Genomic DNA, 18,368 nt, shown 5'->3' on the forward strand with positions numbered 1-18,368 from the left:
ATTAGATAAAAATTATTGAGGTAAATCTTTCAATTATGCTCTGTACGTGCTCTGTGCTAATGGATTTATTGTGACTGAAATCAACTTTATGCATAAATATATTATAGTATAAAACTTAAAACATAAGTTTACTGCCTTCCCCTAAGCTTCCTCCTTTCTAATATTATCGGATTTAATTTACTGTGTAATTTACAATTACTTTATTTTTAGTTTTATTGGTAAATCGAGGAAACAGGATAATGTTTTAAAATCAAATTAATAGTAGATAGAGTCATGATAGAGACTGTGATAGAGACTAAAAATTTTTCATACGAATATTTAGTAAGCTCAAGGTAAGCTCCAATGTTGTTGTTATATTATAAAACATTTTGAAAACAACTGATTAAATGTTTACATCATTGAACGTTACGTTTTGAATCTACGAAATATATTAATAATATAAAAATGAATCGCAAAATGTGTTGGTAAGCGCATAACTCGAGAACGGCTGAACCGATTTCGATAATTCTTTTTTTCTATTATGTTCCTTGAAGTACGAGGATGGTTTTTATGTAGAGAAAACGTAAATATGTACCACGGGCGAAGCCGGGGCGGACCGCTAGTTAATAATAAATATCACAATCTATTGAAATGGAAATTTCGTAAAGTAATGAAATAAACAGTATGTACTTTTATTGCTGCGCAATATTTTTCAAAGCATTCAGATTGTTTCCCATACACATATTGGTTTTCGTTATCTAGTAGTTTTTTACATGGCATTTAATTATCTGTGCACAGCTCACAGCTGATCAATATGTCAACGTCATTATGATGAATTGTCAAACAGTAAATTTGTGTTTTGTTGCGAATTGGCATTCGCGATTTACATTTAATAAGAAATAAAATAATTTTATAAACAAAAATGATGAACTGTTTGTTTTATAGTGTAGTTATCAATGCATTCGTTGCCTGCACAGCTTCTAAATTTGAGACATATGATAATGCGTCTCAAAAAACCTTTGTTTATAACACGTAAGTGCATTATAATATTTATTTAATTAAATAACAACTGCGTTGTTGATAAGACAATACCATCACTCTATTACAAGTTAATATTACAGTAACATAAGTTTAAAAACAAGAAATAAGACTAATAGAATATATACTCATGAAAGTTTTTTTAACTGAAGTACATTATTCGGGAATTCCCCATAATTCATCAATTGTATTGTTTGTCATTGTTGGTATATGTTCTTCTATAACGGGTAATCTATACATATAATAAATCTGTAGAAGGGTCAATTCTGTACATTGAAAATATTGATAAAATAAATAGCAGGGGGACTGAATCGATACCAAACCCAAATATGTGATTAAAAAATTTTTTGTCTGTCTGTCTGTCTGTATGTGAAGACATCACGTGAAAACTAACGGTTCGATTTCGATGAAACTTGGTATAATTACTTATACCTTATTATCCTGGGCGTAAAATAGGATACTTTTTACTCTGGAAAAATACGTACCTAGAAAAAAAAAAACCGGCCAAGTGCGAGTCGGGCTCGCGCACAAAGGGTTCCGTAGCAGCAAATATAATAAATTACAGTTAAATCAACCTATCTCAAAAACTATAAGAGATACTTTGATCAAACCAAAAATCGTTGAAAGAGTTAATTAGCATGCATCACCTCTATTTTTTTTAGAATTTTATACCCCGTAGTTATAAAAATAGAGGGGGGGGGACATACTTTTTACGACTTTGAGAGCTGATATCTCAAAAACCGTTCACTTTAAGAAAAATGTTTTTTAGAAAACTTTATATCATTTTAAAAGACCTTTCCATTGATACCCCACACGGGTATGTACATCGAAAAAAAAAATTTCATCCCTCAGTTACATGTATGGGGGGCCCCACCCCCAATTCTTTTTTTTACTATTTAGTGTCATATTTTTGTAGCGGTTCATACAACACATATTCCCATCAAATTTCATCACTGTAGTACTTATAGTTTCCGAGTAAATCGGCTGTGACAGACGGACAGACGGACAGACGGACAGACGGACATGACGAAACTATAAGGGTTCCGTTTTTGCCATTTTGGCTACGGAACCCTAAAAATAATCTTAATTTTTCAGTTTTATCCATAGACGTTGTTCTGTAGAACCGCGAACACACGTTGCGTATTATTATAGGCCTAGCCGTATTTGGGTCCAATAGATATTTATAAGATGTCATTGTCAGAGTTACTCAAAATGGAGACCATCCACGCGAAGACCGACATCCGCGCGGACGGAGTCGCGGGCGGAAGCTAGTCTATACTAATATTATAAAGAGGAAAGATTTTTATGTATGTATGTATGGTTTTCACGCATAAACTACTAGACCGATTTCAAAAATTCTTTCACCATTAGAAAGCTGCATCTTCACTGAGCAACATAGGCTATATTGCATTTTAAAAAAAATTAGAGATCCTTACAAAAATGCAATAATGTAACCCAAGGTGTAAAAAATTCCTTAATAAAAATTCTGTCATCGCGTGCGCTGCGGAATCTATTCCTTGAAGTATGAGGATGGTTCTTATGAAACATTTCGTAAACATGTAGGTACCACGGGTGAAGCCGGGGCGGACTGCTAGTTTACTATAGAAACAGTCTGACATCACCTGGGGTCAATTTGATACAAGAATATACTGTATTATATTTAAATTCAGATAATAATGTTCCAAATGTGCCTTGATGATTGAAATAAAAATATCATTCTTTGTAAAGCTCTCACTTTACAATATATTACAATACTAGCGGTCTGCCCGGCTTTGTCCATGGTAACTACATATGTACGTTTTCTCTCCAAAAGAACCATCTTTGTACTTCAAGAAATATTATAAAAAAAGGTATTAACGAAATCAGCTCAGCCGTTCTCGAGTTTTGCGCTTACCAACACATTGCCGATTTATTTTTATTATATAGAGATTATGTATTATATGTGAATATTTAATGTTGTAGTCATAAACATTATTTAATTGTTCCAGATATGGTTATGATAAACTAATTGACGTGTCTGTTAATAACACAACAACACAAATATTGGATTTCTATGAGGTGAGTAAAAATAATAAAAATAAAAACATAGATAATATATTTTTAAACTACCCACACTGAAATTAAAAATTATACTGATGCTAACTTTCCGCTCATGTCTTCGCCCGCTTTGTCTAAAACTCAATCTTTTTTTACTATATAAAAATACTAGCTACCGCCCACGACTTTGTACGTGCATCCCCGTTTTTCCCCGTTCCCGCAAGAATTTCGGGAAATCCTTTCTTAGCGGATGCCTACGTCCTAACCTACCTGCATGCCAAATTTCAGCCCGATACGTCCAGTGGTTTGGGCTGTGCGTTGATAGATCACTATATCAGTCACCTTTGAGTTTTATATATCTACTAGCGGTCCGCCCCGGCTTCGCCCGTGGTACATATGAAAAATAGATGTTGGCCGATTCTCAGACTTACCCGATATGCAAAGAAAATTTCATGAGAATCGGTCCACCCGTTTCGGAGGAGTATGCAGACTAACATTGTGACACGAGAATTTTATATATAAGATCTATCTATAGATATAGATTTTCTAAGATTAAGACAAATATGCTATAAAGTTCGTATGGTTTCAAAGTCTGTTCTGTAATTTGTGAGTTTATTTAATGTGAATAACAATTTAATAGCACGATGTAGATGAAAACTTTTTTTGTTGTAAGCATTTACAAGTGTATAAACAATAGTAATACCTTTTTAGCCAACGATTCAGTACAAAGGTACTTAAAAAATCGTTATTTTTATTCTAAAAAAAATTAATTTAGAAATCATATTTGAATGCTTTAAAACTAAAAATCGAATTCGATAGAACCTTATAAATATCCTAAGCGTGATACAATCAGGATTACTGCCTACTGGTACAAATAGCGCAGATATTCCGATTTCCGCGGCTTTCAATGCAAAGCTCTGAAAGTTTAGTAATAAAAGTTTATTATTTCGAAAATGTTTTAAATATAAACGTTTGCACGGACATTTCTCTATTTGAGATTGTATATTAAATACATCTATGAGAGTGGAACGAGTTTTTAGAATTTGTTGAATAATATTATTTGTGTTTTTGTCCTGAGAGAGCTTTTACTTAATGTCCTATCATTAAAAGCTCTATCAAGTCCTGAGAGAGCTTTTACTCAGTGTCCTATCATTAAAAGCTCTACCTAGTACTGAGAGAGCTTTTATTCAGTGTCCTATCATTAAAAGCTTACCTAGTCCTGAGAGAGCTTTTATTCAGTGTCCTATCATTAAAAGCTTAACTTGTCCTGAGAGAGCTTTTACTTAATGTCCTATCATTAAAAGCTCTATCAAGTACTGAGAGAGCTTTTAGTCAGTGTCCTATCATTAAAAGCTTACCTAGTCCTGAGAGAGCTTTTATTCAGTGTCCTATCATTAAAAGCTTAACTTGTCCTGAGAGAGCTTTTACTTAATGTCCTATCATTAAAAGCTCTATCAAGTACTGAGAGAGCTTTTACTAATTGTCCTATCATTAAAAGCTCTATCAAGTACTGAGAGAGCTTTTACTAATTGTCCTATCATTAAAAGCTCTATCAAGTCGGAAGTCCTGAGAGAGCTTTTACTTAATGTCCCACCTTTAAAAGCTTACCTAGTCCTGAGAGAGCCTGTTACTTATTGTCCTATCATTAAAAGCTCATCAAGTCCTGAGAGAGCTTTTACTTATTGTCCTATCATTAAAAGCCTAGTCCCTAAAACTTTTATAACTTTACATTCAAGTTATTAATGTACATAATTATCTATCTCTTCCAAATTTATGATGTGAGGTCTTGCAGGATCCCTAAAAAAAATCAACGTTTTATAATATTACTAGCGTTCCGCCCCGGCTTCGCCCGTGGTACCTACATGTTTAAACTATCCTATCTCTCAAGTTGGATCGAACTGCACATGGTGAGCGAATTTTATTGTGGTTTAGGAGTCCATTGAGGACAAACATTGTGACACGAGATTTATATATATTACTAGCGACCCGCCCCGGCTTCGCACGGGTGCAATGCTGATACTAAATACACTACAGAAAAACTGTGAACGTTGTATGTATATAAAAACATAGCAACCCGCTCCGGCTTCGCACGGGTATAAAATATAATATAGCCGGGCGGCCGGCCGGTACCGCCGCAAACGCTACGTCCCGCAATTTTTAAATCAGTAATATCTTCGAATAATCATACGGTGTATAGGGCCATATAGATCTATATTAAATGAACAATGTATTCAAGGTATTTAATTGGTTAAGGATTAATGCTGTATTGGTTAAAATCTTCGAGACTTTGTTTTGTACTATGTAGTGATATCAATCCAAACAGCAAATTATTATTTTTTATACTAATTAAAAATTATGCATATAAAATATATTTACATTTTTATCAAACTATGGTTTCATATGCTCTAGCAGTTCTAGTGTGATAGAGTTACACACATACATTCACATTGAACCATCACTACATAGTATAAAGAGTCGCTTTCCATCTGTGTATCTGAATGCTTAGATCTTCAAAACTATTCAAAAGGCTTGATGCGTTTTTAAATTGATAGAGTGATTCTAGGGAAAGGTTTTAATATATAATTTTAATAGGTTGCAGGCAATGCGGGTGAAGCCGCGGGCGGAAAGCTAGTTAATAATATTATAAGTACAGTTTTGAAATTTTCACATAAAAATGTGGAAAGATAAGATTTCTTATTAGGGAAGGTCAAGTGAAATTAATTTTATGGTCTAAGGCACAATTTGCTATGGTATTACTGTAACGATTGGTAAATGTTAGGTCCTAACCTTAGTTTTGGGAGTCAATTGAACAAAATTAATGCAAATAACTTCACATTAAACCGAAAGAGTAGAATAAATTCGATTGCTCTGGCGGGAAAGCGCGAAAGACACTTCGATCGAATCTCGTCTCTTGATCGAATTTTTTTCTCTAATTTTTACACAAATAACTCGAAACGGCTATTAAGAGCTCCAACCCCATTGACCAAATGTTTCTTTTCCAAACGTTTTCAAAATTTTATGTTCCCATTCTTGTATAACAAATTCAGTAAACTTGTTAACTTCCGGCAATACACATTACTCAATATTAAATCTAAATTGATGAGCATTCTAGTGTCCAAAGACTATAAGCAGACAGAACAGATCCTAAGAATACTTTAACTGTACAATTGTATAAATAAGCATATAACTTTTATTATTATTACTATGTATTACTTTAAGTGCCCATACCGTACTGATGTTCAAAGTTGCATTGTACTATACGTGTTGGACCCTATGTGAACCTCCATTTTTATTGTATAATCGTTTTATGGCCCCGCGAGACAGGCTTTGCCTAGTGCGGGGTCCGCTGTCATAATCTGTATATACTTTAATAACCTTCTTTTGGCAAATAAATATAATTTTATTTTTTATTATTTTTTATTTTCTATTCTTTAAAAATATATACCCAAATTAAGGCTATCACCCTCTTGATCGAATTTTTTTCTATTCTTTAAAAATATATACCCAAATTAAGGCTATCACCCTCTTGATCGAATTTTTTTCTATTCTTTAAAAATATATACCCAAATTAAGGCTATCACCCTCTTGATCGAATTTTTTTCTATTCTTTAAAAATATATACCCAAATTAAGGCTATCACCCTCTTGATCGAATTTTTTTCTATTCTTTAAAAATATATACCCAAATTAAGGCTATCACCTGGCTCAATGACCTTGAAAATTGACGAATGACCTAAACCTTGACGATTCTGTCACTGCATTTGAATTTGTTTTTTTTGAACATCCCTATATTTCTTATTTTGACAGGACTCCGACTTATACTCTGGCTACCCAACGAGAGTACACGTCAGCACAAATAAATCTATAAATGGCGTCTACCCGCTGTTTGTTACAGCTGCACAACAGAAAAGTAAGTTATTTTTAACGTAAATATTTTAGAAATACACAATACAGGTATAAATTAAGTACTTTGTGGGAATACTTGTTACTTACTTATAATTAAGGTAATGTAAATTTTGATTTTCTTAAACTACCCACAATTATTGTAAAAAAGCTGTGCTCCACGGCTTCACCCGCGTGGCTACTCTTATGTTGGTCTTAGCGTAATGATATATAGCCTATAGCCTTTCTCGATAAATGGGCTATCAAACACCGAAAGAATTTTTCAAATCGGACCCGTAGTTCCTGAGATTAGCGCGTTCAAACAAACTCTTTAGCTTTATAATATTAGTATAGATAATATTATGTTTAAGGTGTATCTTCATGGGAGCTACCTCTGCTGGTGACGACAAAACATGCAGTGTTGCAATTTAACGACATGCAGCGTACTCTGTGCCCGCATGACGCAGGACCTAGTAAGTTAATGTTGCCAGCTTTTTATCCGGGGTTTTGGCGCGAAATACATAACTTGTAAATGTGACGTTATACAAAAATAAATGTTTTATCTATTCTTTACAATTTTACATGCTATGGGAATAAAAATAATATCATTTAGCACTTTATGGAATTCTTAAAAGTTGTAATTTCATAAACCGCATAAGCGGTCCGCCCCGGCTTCGCCCGTGGTACATATTTACGTTTTCTCTACATAAAAACCATCCTCGTACTTCAAGGAATATAATAAAAAAAGAATTATCGAAATCGGTTCAGCCGTTCTCGAGTTATGCGCTTACCAACACATTTTGCGATTCATTTTTATATATAAGAAGAAGAAGAAGAAGATGCTCGAACGTATGGAAAATGAAGTTAAATTTTAAAGTAACCTTTATTGATTTCTTTTTCATTAAAAATCTTTTGAAAATTAATTTAGTTAATTATTTTGAATTAAAGTATTTTTGGTAATTCACCAAATTCGTTTATTGCATTTTAGTATTATAATTTTTTTAGATATAACATCGCAAAGTCGACCCACATTGACATTAGCGACATCTAGTCCAACTGATGTAAATGTTCGCATAAAATTGAAGAGAGTCATGGATTTCTATTTGGAAGTGAATAAGGTAAAATAAATAATTGTGGTTGATTGTTATATGAAAATAGTTGTATTAAATTTGATAAATTTTTGAATAGCGATAGATGATAGATTAAAGGGATACAAAAAAAGGTAGTTTTGGTTGTGATAATGTTGTGATTTAAACTAGTTAAATTTATAATTACTAAAATTAATCTAATAATTATGCTAATGCTTATTAAAAAAAAATAAGGCTATCTAAGAACAATCTGTTTTCCCCATATTTATTATAATATGTACAAGTTTTGCTAAACTTCCAGGAAGTAAAACTGAACGTTACACCAAGCACACCAAAATATTATTATTTCTCTTTCGATAGAGACCCGTGGAATGTTAGTGCAATTCAACGTGGTATATTACCTAGGTAAGTGACAAAATAAATTTAAAATTGTTTATATTTGACATTGACCGTGCAATAAAAATTTGACTCACAATCGTCTAACAAAACAACTAGACTGAAAACTCACAATTGTTCAACAAACAACTAGACTGAAGACTCACAATTGTTCAACAAACAACTAGACTGAAGACTCACAATTGTTCAACAAACAACTAGACTGAAAACTCACAATCGTGCAACTAGACTGAGGACTCACAGTCGTACAACAAACAATAAGACCGAAGACTCACAATCGTACAACATATAACTAGACTGAAGACTCACAATCGTGCAACAAACAACTAGATTGAAGACTCACAATCGTACAATAAACAACTAGACTGAAGACTCACAATCATTCAACAAACCACTAGACTCAAGACTCACAATAGTTCAACAAACAACTAGACTGAAGACTCGCAATCGTGCAGCAATTACACTCACAATAAATCTCTAACTTTGCTTTGCATTAAGCGGGGTTTTTATTGAGTGATACAACACAACTTTGAACATTAAATGCCTTGAAATAGTTGTAACTAATAATCACTTATATTTTTTTACAGTTTTATTATTTTACAATTTCAATAACATTTTCAGGTTTAACTACACAATACCCAAAAGTGTGTTATTAAATATCAAATCGGACGATGATATATGTGCTACTATATCTATTCAAAATAACTCGGTAAGTCATATTTTATTATCTTTAAATGTTTTTGTTCGATACAATTAAATTATATTCGGAAATTCGCAATTTATAAATGTTAGGTAATTCATTTGTTTAATTTAAAACATTGATAACGTAAAGTTAATTCCTTACTTTTCTTCTTTATCTCTTACCTTGGGCAGTCTGGAAGAGATCGCTAGTAAGCGATAAGGCCGCCTTATACATATACCTACCGTATTAATCCGTTTTGTATAATTGTAAATATTTCACTTGGTGTGGTATATTAAATTAATAAATAAATAAATTGATTTTTATGTACAGATTTAAACTAAGACTTCCTTAATCTTAACAAATTTTTATTTGATTTTCTATACAAAATATTTTTGGTCCTTCAAGCCGGATCTTCCAGTTACAATAATTTTTATTCAATTAATATTTCTTTAAATGTATAAATTTTTGTTAAATAATAACTTCTAAATTTTATTTTTTTCAGTGTCCAGTGTTCGACAATGAAAAAGATATGTTATATCAAGGTTACCACTTCACTATGACTACCAAAGGTGGGATTACCATCACAGTAAGTATAATTTTGTAATAAGAGTGTAAGAGTATTTTCTTTATGTGCTATTATATTTATAATAAACTATCTGTATAAATTTATAAAGAATAGAAAAAATTCGTTCACTCAGCGGGACTCGAACCCGCATCCTTTCGCGCCATTCCGGGGTTCGGACGCCTGACCAATTCAGCCACTCGTGACCCGCCAGAGCAATCGAATTTATTCTATTCTTTCGCCATCTATAACTATTATACATATATAAAAAACTAGTCTGTGAGTTGTGATTTTGTATTTTATAATAAGAAAAAACGTCGAATGCTTATACATACTTTCTCTAAACTAAACTGTCTTTTACTAAAACTCTTTCTGTTACACTTTGCAGCAATCAATGTTCCCAAACGGTTTCTACGTAGTGTTCATTGTGAAAGAGAGCGATGAGGAGTGCACGGGTGTGAGCGAGACGGAAAGTGTGGGCGGGGCTAATGGCAGGGTTAAGGGGTTCACGTGAGTTGATGTTTTGAGTTTCGATTATTAATAATAATTAGGTAGCAATCCCATACAAATCTATACTAATATTCTAATACTAATATACTAATAATATTATAAAGCTGAAGAGTTTGTTTGAATGCACTAATCTCAGGAATTACTGATCCGATTTGAAAAATTCTTTCGGTGTTAGATAGCCCATTTATCGCGGAAGACTATAAGTTATTAATGTCATCTCGCTAAGACCAACAGGAGCGGAGCCACGCGGGTGAAATCGCGGAACGCAGATAACTAATACTGAAAAAATTTTTCAAGTTTCTGAGATTAGCGCGTTCAAGCACACGAACCAACTTTTTAGCTCTATAATACTACTAGTTTTCCGCCCGCGGCTTCGCCCGCTCGGTCTTAAACCTTCCTCGAGAATAACTCTATCAATTAAAAAAAAAACCGCATCCAAATCTGTTCCGTAGTTTTAAAGATATTATTATTAAATATAAGTATTTCTCCAGTTTAACGGTTAGTACAGCGGCTACTACAAGTGACTTTCTTCTCGGGGCTCTGGCGTCACTTGCGCTAATAATACTAGTCGCTGCGTTGGCTCCGCTTGGGAATATGCTTACTTGTAGACATACAGGTAGGGTATATTTTTGAAATGCTTTTTAGTCGATTTTTTGTTGTTTGAATATATTTATGGTGAATTTTTTGTTGATTTTTGTCGATGTTGTTGAAGTGTATTGAATATAAAATGTTATAAACATGATAATTTGGCGAAAGACGCGGGTTCGAATCCCACCGCGTAATCGATTCTAAAATTTTTATGATAATTGCAGCAAAAAAAGTTTATTTAATTTGCAAGTTACATACTTTGAAATGCTTTATGTTCTATTTTTTTGTTCAAATTCAAATTCAATTTCAAAATGATTTATTGTGATTGTTGTTGAGTTTTTAATATTATGGAATTGAAATTTATACAAAATATTTAAGTAAAATAAACTTTTTCTATAGAATTTATATTAATAGAAGAAACAGTGGTGCCATCTACCTCTCGCGAAAGTACAGAAACAGAAGCTATAATTAAGAATAGTGATGGTGAGTCTATATAATTCTAGCTAAGTATTATTATAAGTATTATTTTTATAAAATAAAGAGACAAATTGTCAAAAAGTCTGTTTTTATGTAAAAGTATTATGTGGCAAAATTACTACATTGAAAATGATTTAAGCATATTGAAAAAATAACAATTTATCAACAAAAAATATAAGAAAATGATTATATAATGATTATACATATACAGTAGACCCGCGGTATTCCGACAATCGTTTTGCAAGGCCTTGTCGAAGTATCGAATTTGTCGGATTATAGGGTGCTGCCTACAGATCCCTCTATAGTCCGGATGTTTTTACGCAAGAGTATCTTGTAATTCGACAAATTACGGACCCAATGATAAGATAAGATGTTATAGGTAGTTCTGTTTCAGAAGTAGGTACAAATCATGTTTCATTGTATATTTTGGAAAAAAATATGGATTAAGCAGCTATAGACATGTCGGATGACAGGGGGCGACAGATAGGCCAGGGGCCGGTGTAACGCGGGTCTACTTTATTTGATTTAATTTCTTCTAGATTCAGATGCAGAATCGGAAGATGAGTTACAAGGAAGGTCCCTTCCTATACCTTTAAATGTAGCCGGATTGAGCCGAAAGAGTAAAACTTGTAATAGACGGTCGGATAGGTAAGAAATAGGTTTATGTATAGACCTTGTTATATTGAATAAGAGCGGTTTTTAAAAAAAGTAAAAGGGGTTACGATATGTAGTATGTGAAGTATATGATTAAAATAATAATAACAGAAGTAAGAATATAATAATCATAGAAGTTTTAGTACCAACTAAGGTGATTACTTTGAAAGAAAGTTATAACAAATTCTTGAGAGCCGGGAGAGGAATATTTCAGATATTAAAAAAACACTTGAGCATTTAATCAATTTATTTTGTTTACTTAATATACAGTATATCACAGACACATTTTTACTTTGTATTGAACGATACATATTTACAAATAGGTACATAGCGCATAGATACATAGAACACGTACAAGTATAATAGAATAGATAATTTTCTAGATATTTCTGGAGTGCTTTAACAGTGGCGGTCGTGTATGCATTACCAGTTGTACAATTATTATTCACATATCAAAGGGTAAGTTTTAATAAAATCAAACATTTATTTAACTAGACTTTAGAAACACCTTATAATCGTCAGCAAAAAAGAAGATATTTATTATGATACATCATTGACTTACTTACAATAAAGAACTAGTCTCACAATCACGCTTAAAATGTTCGATGCAAAATCTCTGCCTAGTATTGGGCAGAGTTTTCTTATAATTTGTTTGTCTGTGAGTTTGGTAGTTTTGATAGCTTTCTACTGGTGAAAATCTCTTCAAAATCGGTTAAGTATCTAATTGAGTTTATCCATTGGGTTTAGTATGGGACACGGAACATATGAAAATGATGTATATTTCAATAAAAATACTACAAATTTGCTAAACCATTACAGATGGTGTTTCAAACCGGTGATCAAGATGTGTGCTACTACAATTTCCTATGCGCTCACCCATTGGGGCCTCTGGCTGATTTTAATCACGTCTACTCCAATATTGGTTACATCATTTTGGGCTTAGCATTTATGGTGCAAGCGAGATGCAGACATGTGCGCTATGGTGGTAATCAGGTAATGTCTATTTTTACAAGAAATAGACAGTATTAAAAAACGAGCACCGTGTCAGAAGTGAAACTTTTTTGGCAAGATTCAAAAATAATAATAGTATCTGTATCTATATCTGTATTTCTATCTATATATGTATCATTATCAAAGAAGAAGAGCAAGGTATACCTCAGCACCTAGCTATCTGTACCTGTATCTCTACCTGTACCTGTACCTGTATCTTAATAATACTATTATAAAGGCGAAAGTTTGTATGGATGTTTGTTACTCTTTCACGTAAAAACTACTGAACCGATTACAATGAAATTTAGCACACATATAGAGGGTAACTTGGATTAACACATAGGATAGGTTTTATCCCGGAAATCCCACGGGAACGGGAACTATGCGGGTTTTCCTTTGAAAACGCGGGCGAAGCCGCGGGCGGAAATCTAGTTATCATATAATTCCAGGAGCAAGGTATACCTCAGCACCTAGCTATCTGTACCTGTATCTCTACCTGTACCTGTATTTGCATTTCTCTATCGATACCTGTATATCTGTACCTCTATATCTACCTGTACCTATATTATCATATAATTCCAGGAGCAAGGTATACCTCAGCACCTAGCCATCTGTACCTGTATTTGCATTTCTCTATCTCTACCTGTACCTGTATCTTTATTTACAGGAGCAAGGTATACCCCAGCACCTGGGTTTGTTCTACTCAATGGGTCTTGCGTTAGCCATGGAAGGTCTCCTGTCAGCTTGCTACCATTTGTGCCCTAATAAAATGAATTTTCAGTTTGGTAAGATTTAGTACTTACTAATATACTACTACTTACTACTAGACTACTATTACTTTAAGTTTTAATACTAATTTTAAAACCTACAATTTTGCACTAGGCAGAAAGCATATCTGACCAACACTTTTTCGTAGTTTTTTGGTCAGTAATTTTCCTTTTAATCTTAAAAATTTATTTATTAATACCTACGTTCCTTTGGAACTAATTATTTTTACCCTAAAGGATATTTTTCATCAAAAAATTAAAATAAATATCATGATGAATATTTTTTTTCCAGACTCATCATTCATGTACGTAATTGCTGTGCTGTGTATAGTGAAACTTTATCAATCGAGACATCCAGATGTAAACGCAAGCGCGCATGCCACTTTTATGTTACTGGCACTCTTGATGGCTATCGGTAAGTATAAATTCATAAAAAATGATCATCCTTTTTTCAATTGGGTATCAATATAGATAATCAATGAAGTGTGTATGTTTCGTTTTATATTAAAAATGGCTGAACCGATTTTGAAACGTTTCGAAAATTTTGCATTTTGCAAAGTTATTTTTTCGTAATTTATATCGTTCTCTACGAACAAATTAACTTTAACAAGGAAAATATGAAATAAATCAGTGATAATTTATTTATATATTTTATCAAAAAAATACTAAAAAGTGGCAACCCTTAATTCAATAACTTGATAATATAAAAAAAATATTTACATCTTTTAAGGTTTCCTCGGCATAATGTACCCAAGCGTATATTTCTGGGTATTTTTCACCATCATGCATCTGGCCGTATGTTTTGTGTTCACTTTCAAAATATATTACGTGGGGAGATTTAAAATGGGTGAGTTTTAACAACACGTAGATAAAAATGTCATAATTCATAAGAACACAGTGTATCACAAAACATCACAACACAACACAGTGTAGCACAATGCAACACGATGCTTAACAACAGAACAACGTGAAGCCTAATGCAACACGACACAGCACAACACATTATAAAACATGCAACATAATACAGCACAATACAACATATTATGACATACTGTAGCACATTGTAAAACGACACAGCACAACAGATTGCATCACAGTTCAACTTAATAAAATGAAAATAAAAACTCCCATATATTTATAAATGACAGATTCCAAATCCAAATATTACATTTTATTTTTGAAGTGAAACTTCTTTAGGCGCGTTGAGAGTAAAATATCAAGGTCGCGTCATGGCAATAACGTCACGTCATGGAGTAAAGCGACGATTTTGGTATTTTTTAATTTAGCCAAAGAAGTTTCACTTCTAACACGTGTGCTCGACACACACTTTTTTATTGTAACAGTACAATTTTGACTATTTTACTGTATTATATTTAACTGTAATATATTTTTCAGAGTGGACAATACCTCGCACAGCGGTCCGATCTATAAGACAGCACGGTTGGCTTGCTTTCAAGCCGAATTATACGGCTCGAGCTGTTCTTATTGCTATAGCTAATTTGGCGAACATTGCATTGGCTGCCTATGGGTGAGTGTGAAACACATACGCATACATACATACAAACAAATACACGGAAAGACACACATACATACACACACAAACACACATTATATAACTACTGAATAGTTAAGTATAATTAACTTTACAATTTTGTAAAAAAAAAGGTTAAAATTGGTTAAAAAAGTCCGTGCGGCATTGTAAAATATTAATTTAAAAACACCTTATTTTGTGGCAGTAATGTTCAAACTGTATTGTATCATTTATAAAATTCACACAATTTTTGAATGATTGTGAGTTTAGTTGTTTATTAAATCTTGTACGATCAGTGCTGTTTCGAGCTTGTTAAGGGCAGCTTTTTACTGTGTTTGTTCGCCTCATTTAGACTTTAAAACATATAAATGAAATATTTTTGTACATGTTTGTGCGTCAAATTTGTCTTTTACATTTTCCAGCCTTTACGAGCACAACAAGGACTTCGCTCGTCACTTGCTAGCGATATTAATGGGGAATACCATATTATATAACGGTGGTTACGTAATAATGAAGTTAGTTCACCGCGAGCGAGTACCGGCCGCGGGCTGGTTGTGGTTTGCATTAGCGCATGTTGTTTGGGGATTGGCTGCTTATTTGTTTCTGAGTTCGCGGACTAAGTGGTCGGTAAGTGATTGTGAGTGTGAGTTGGAGTGTTGTGAGTTTTAGTTAGTGTGAGTTGTGAGTGAATGATACACTCAGTATTGATGATTATAATATGAGTGAGTGTGAGTTGGAGTGTTGTGAGTTTTAGTATTGAGTTGTGAGTGAATTATACAATATTGTTCCTTAGTTCGAGGACTAAGTGGTCGGTAAGTGAGTGTGAGCAATCGAATTTATTCTATTCTTTCAGTTTTGTGTGTCTAAGGGACACACCGCGCGCCATCTATTGAGATGATTAACAACCATCCCAACCAATATGAAACACTTTTCAGTGAATACAATATTGTAACAATGGAACACAACCTTTTTTGTTGAAATTGATATTTTTTGGTTTTATAGCATTCAAATGCTTTATAAATATTAAATATAAATTTATAAAGAATGGCGCGAAAGGATGCGGGTTCGAGTCCCGCCTCGTGATCAAATTTTTCTATTCTTTATAAATTTATATTTAATATTTATAAAGCATTTGAATGCTATAAAACCAAAAAATATCAATTTCACGTGATTGTGAGTTTGAGTGATGTGAGTTGTGAGTTTTAGTATTGATTGATTGTGAGTTGTGAGTGAATGATACACTCAGTATTGATGATTATAATATGAGTGAGTGTGAGTCTTGAATATGCTAACTTGACAGTTGTCAACATTTGATTTTAAATATGTAAGTTCAATGAAACAATATAAATATTTAAATAAATATTTTTTTTTTCAATCAATGTTGAATTAGAATGCTCATTTAAACTTTTCTTCTCAGTTTGAAATATTGCGACAAAAAAAATATGCAAAGATTATATGTTTTCAATTTTTATCTATATTTCGCCGTTTCTATTAATCAATGTGAATCATATTAAAGTTTTTTTTAATTTGTATTTGAATTCCATTTTTTACATACAATCGGAATTTAAGTAAAAAATATTGTTTAAAATTTGCATCATATAGTTAGTCTATGTGAATATAGTTTCTCGTCTATAGGCAAAATTTTTTCAACACTTTATAATTTAAATATTATTTTCAGGAAACACCAGCCCAATCTCGCACACATAACGCATTATGTGACGCAATGGGCGTATTCGATACACACGACTTATGGCATTTAGCCTCCGCGGCGGCCATGTTTTTTTCGTTTAACGCTCTTCTAATATTGGACGAACCATTGGACAATACGCCTAGGCATTTGATACCAGTGTTTTAGGTTATAAGTGTTTTATTTTTAAGTGCAATAAAGTTTAATGAAATAACCTGTATGTATGGGTTATTAGCTGTCCGGGAAATCTGCCTTACTCTTATAACTCAGGGGTATTTTCTGACCTACCTGATATGCACACAAAATTTAATGAGAATCGGTCAAGCCGTTTCGGAGTATGCTAACTTACATTGTGGCACTAGAATCTTATATGTATATTAGATATGGAAATTTTAATGTCTATGTGGATAGTGCTTTATTTCTAGAAATGTATATTTACTAGTACTTTTTTATTACATTGAGACGTTAAGTGAGTGCTATGATTTGAAGTAAGTATAGTGGGAAAGTGAAAGAATAATATGTCAATAAGTTTTATTATATAAATAATGTACTGCTTATAAATATATTTATGTTCAATAAACAACTAGACTCACAATCCTGCTCAAAAAATATCCGAAGCAAAACTCTGTTTACGCATGTATTAGGCAGAGTTTTTATGAGTGATACAATAGACTTTGAACATTACTGCGACGAAATAAGGTGTTAATTTCAATGAATGCTTTATATGGAATTTTATTGACGACCTTTTGATATATGATTGTGAGTCTAGTTGTTTTTAGTATTGCAATGTATTGAAGATAGAGTAGAGAATATACAGTTGGCTATAGAAGGAAATGTTTGCTGAGAAAGTTTGATCTTTTGAAAGAAAGATAGTTGTACCTTATCTATCTTTTTCTTTGCTACCCTAGGTACTATTATATTGTATAAATATATTTATATGATGATACTTAGCTAATTTTGTTTCAAATGAATTTACCTGGTGTAAGAAATTTTTATTTAATTGTCCTTGTTATAATTAATTGTCCTTGTCATGTGAAACAGAAAATCTTAAATATTTTATAACACTAATGTTGTGTATCAATGAATTGCGTATTATCTCATTATTTTTATTTTAAGAATAATATTATTTTTTTAATAAAATGTTAAGAATGTTTAGTTAAGTACTTATATATTTTTTATTATTAAATATTTAGAGCCTGTTTCACGACTTGCTGATAATTTAAAGCTAAACTGTCGTCTGTCGATAAAATTGTCGTTTTAACTGACAGATAAGCTAAGCAGAAAATACCCAAAAATTGTGCATAAATAATATTATTATGCTTTCTTTCATATTTTCATGAATTATTCTAAATTGTCTACTTATTTTTGTTTAACTATTACCGACATTTTTAAAACTCCGTTGTTAGGTACCTACCCTGCCTATGTTCCTATTACAATTAATGAAGGAAATATTCAATATGAATATAATAATTAAATATTATTTTAATTTTAAATTTAGTTT

At 32.4% G+C, this 18,368-nt stretch overlaps 1 protein-coding gene across 1 annotated transcript; it reads left to right on the forward strand.

Annotated features, from left to right (window-relative positions):
* The first annotated feature begins 819 nt into the window (after positions 1-819).
* Positions 820-17,876, forward strand: LOC149895665 (SID1 transmembrane family member 1-like). Its single transcript, XM_090118579.1, has 20 exons — positions 820-1,011; positions 3,006-3,075; positions 6,861-6,963; positions 7,307-7,408; positions 7,941-8,053; positions 8,325-8,428; positions 9,041-9,128; positions 9,604-9,687; positions 10,052-10,173; positions 10,665-10,789; positions 11,161-11,244; positions 11,778-11,886; positions 12,276-12,351; positions 12,712-12,885; positions 13,550-13,667; positions 13,942-14,064; positions 14,380-14,496; positions 15,045-15,177; positions 15,603-15,807; positions 16,859-17,876. Exons 1-20 carry the CDS (start codon positions 902-904, stop codon positions 17,033-17,035), a joined length of 2,337 nt encoding a protein of 778 aa, XP_089974705.1. The 5' UTR covers positions 820-901; the 3' UTR covers positions 17,036-17,876.
* Positions 17,877-18,368: the final 492 nt, after the last annotated feature.

This window comes from Colias eurytheme, chromosome 30 (genome assembly GCF_061535395.1).
Source record: "Colias eurytheme isolate Ceu_HAF_F1 chromosome 30, ilColEury1 Martin Lab GWU primary, whole genome shotgun sequence".
In the NCBI taxonomy this organism is placed as follows: domain Eukaryota; kingdom Metazoa; phylum Arthropoda; class Insecta; order Lepidoptera; family Pieridae; genus Colias; species Colias eurytheme.

Bases quoted from the DNA above. Each gene is read 5' to 3' on its own strand.
- LOC149895665 (XM_090118579.1), top strand. From the start codon at position 902: ATGATGAACTGTTTGTTTTATAGTGTAGTTATCAATGCATTCGTTGCC. The intron at 7,409-7,940 runs GTAAGTTAATGT...TAATTTTTTTAG, and splicing joins CCCGCATGACGCAGGACCTA to ATATAACATCGCAAAGTCGA. The intron at 14,497-15,044 runs GTGAGTTTTAAC...TATATTTTTCAG, and splicing joins CGTGGGGAGATTTAAAATGG to AGTGGACAATACCTCGCACA.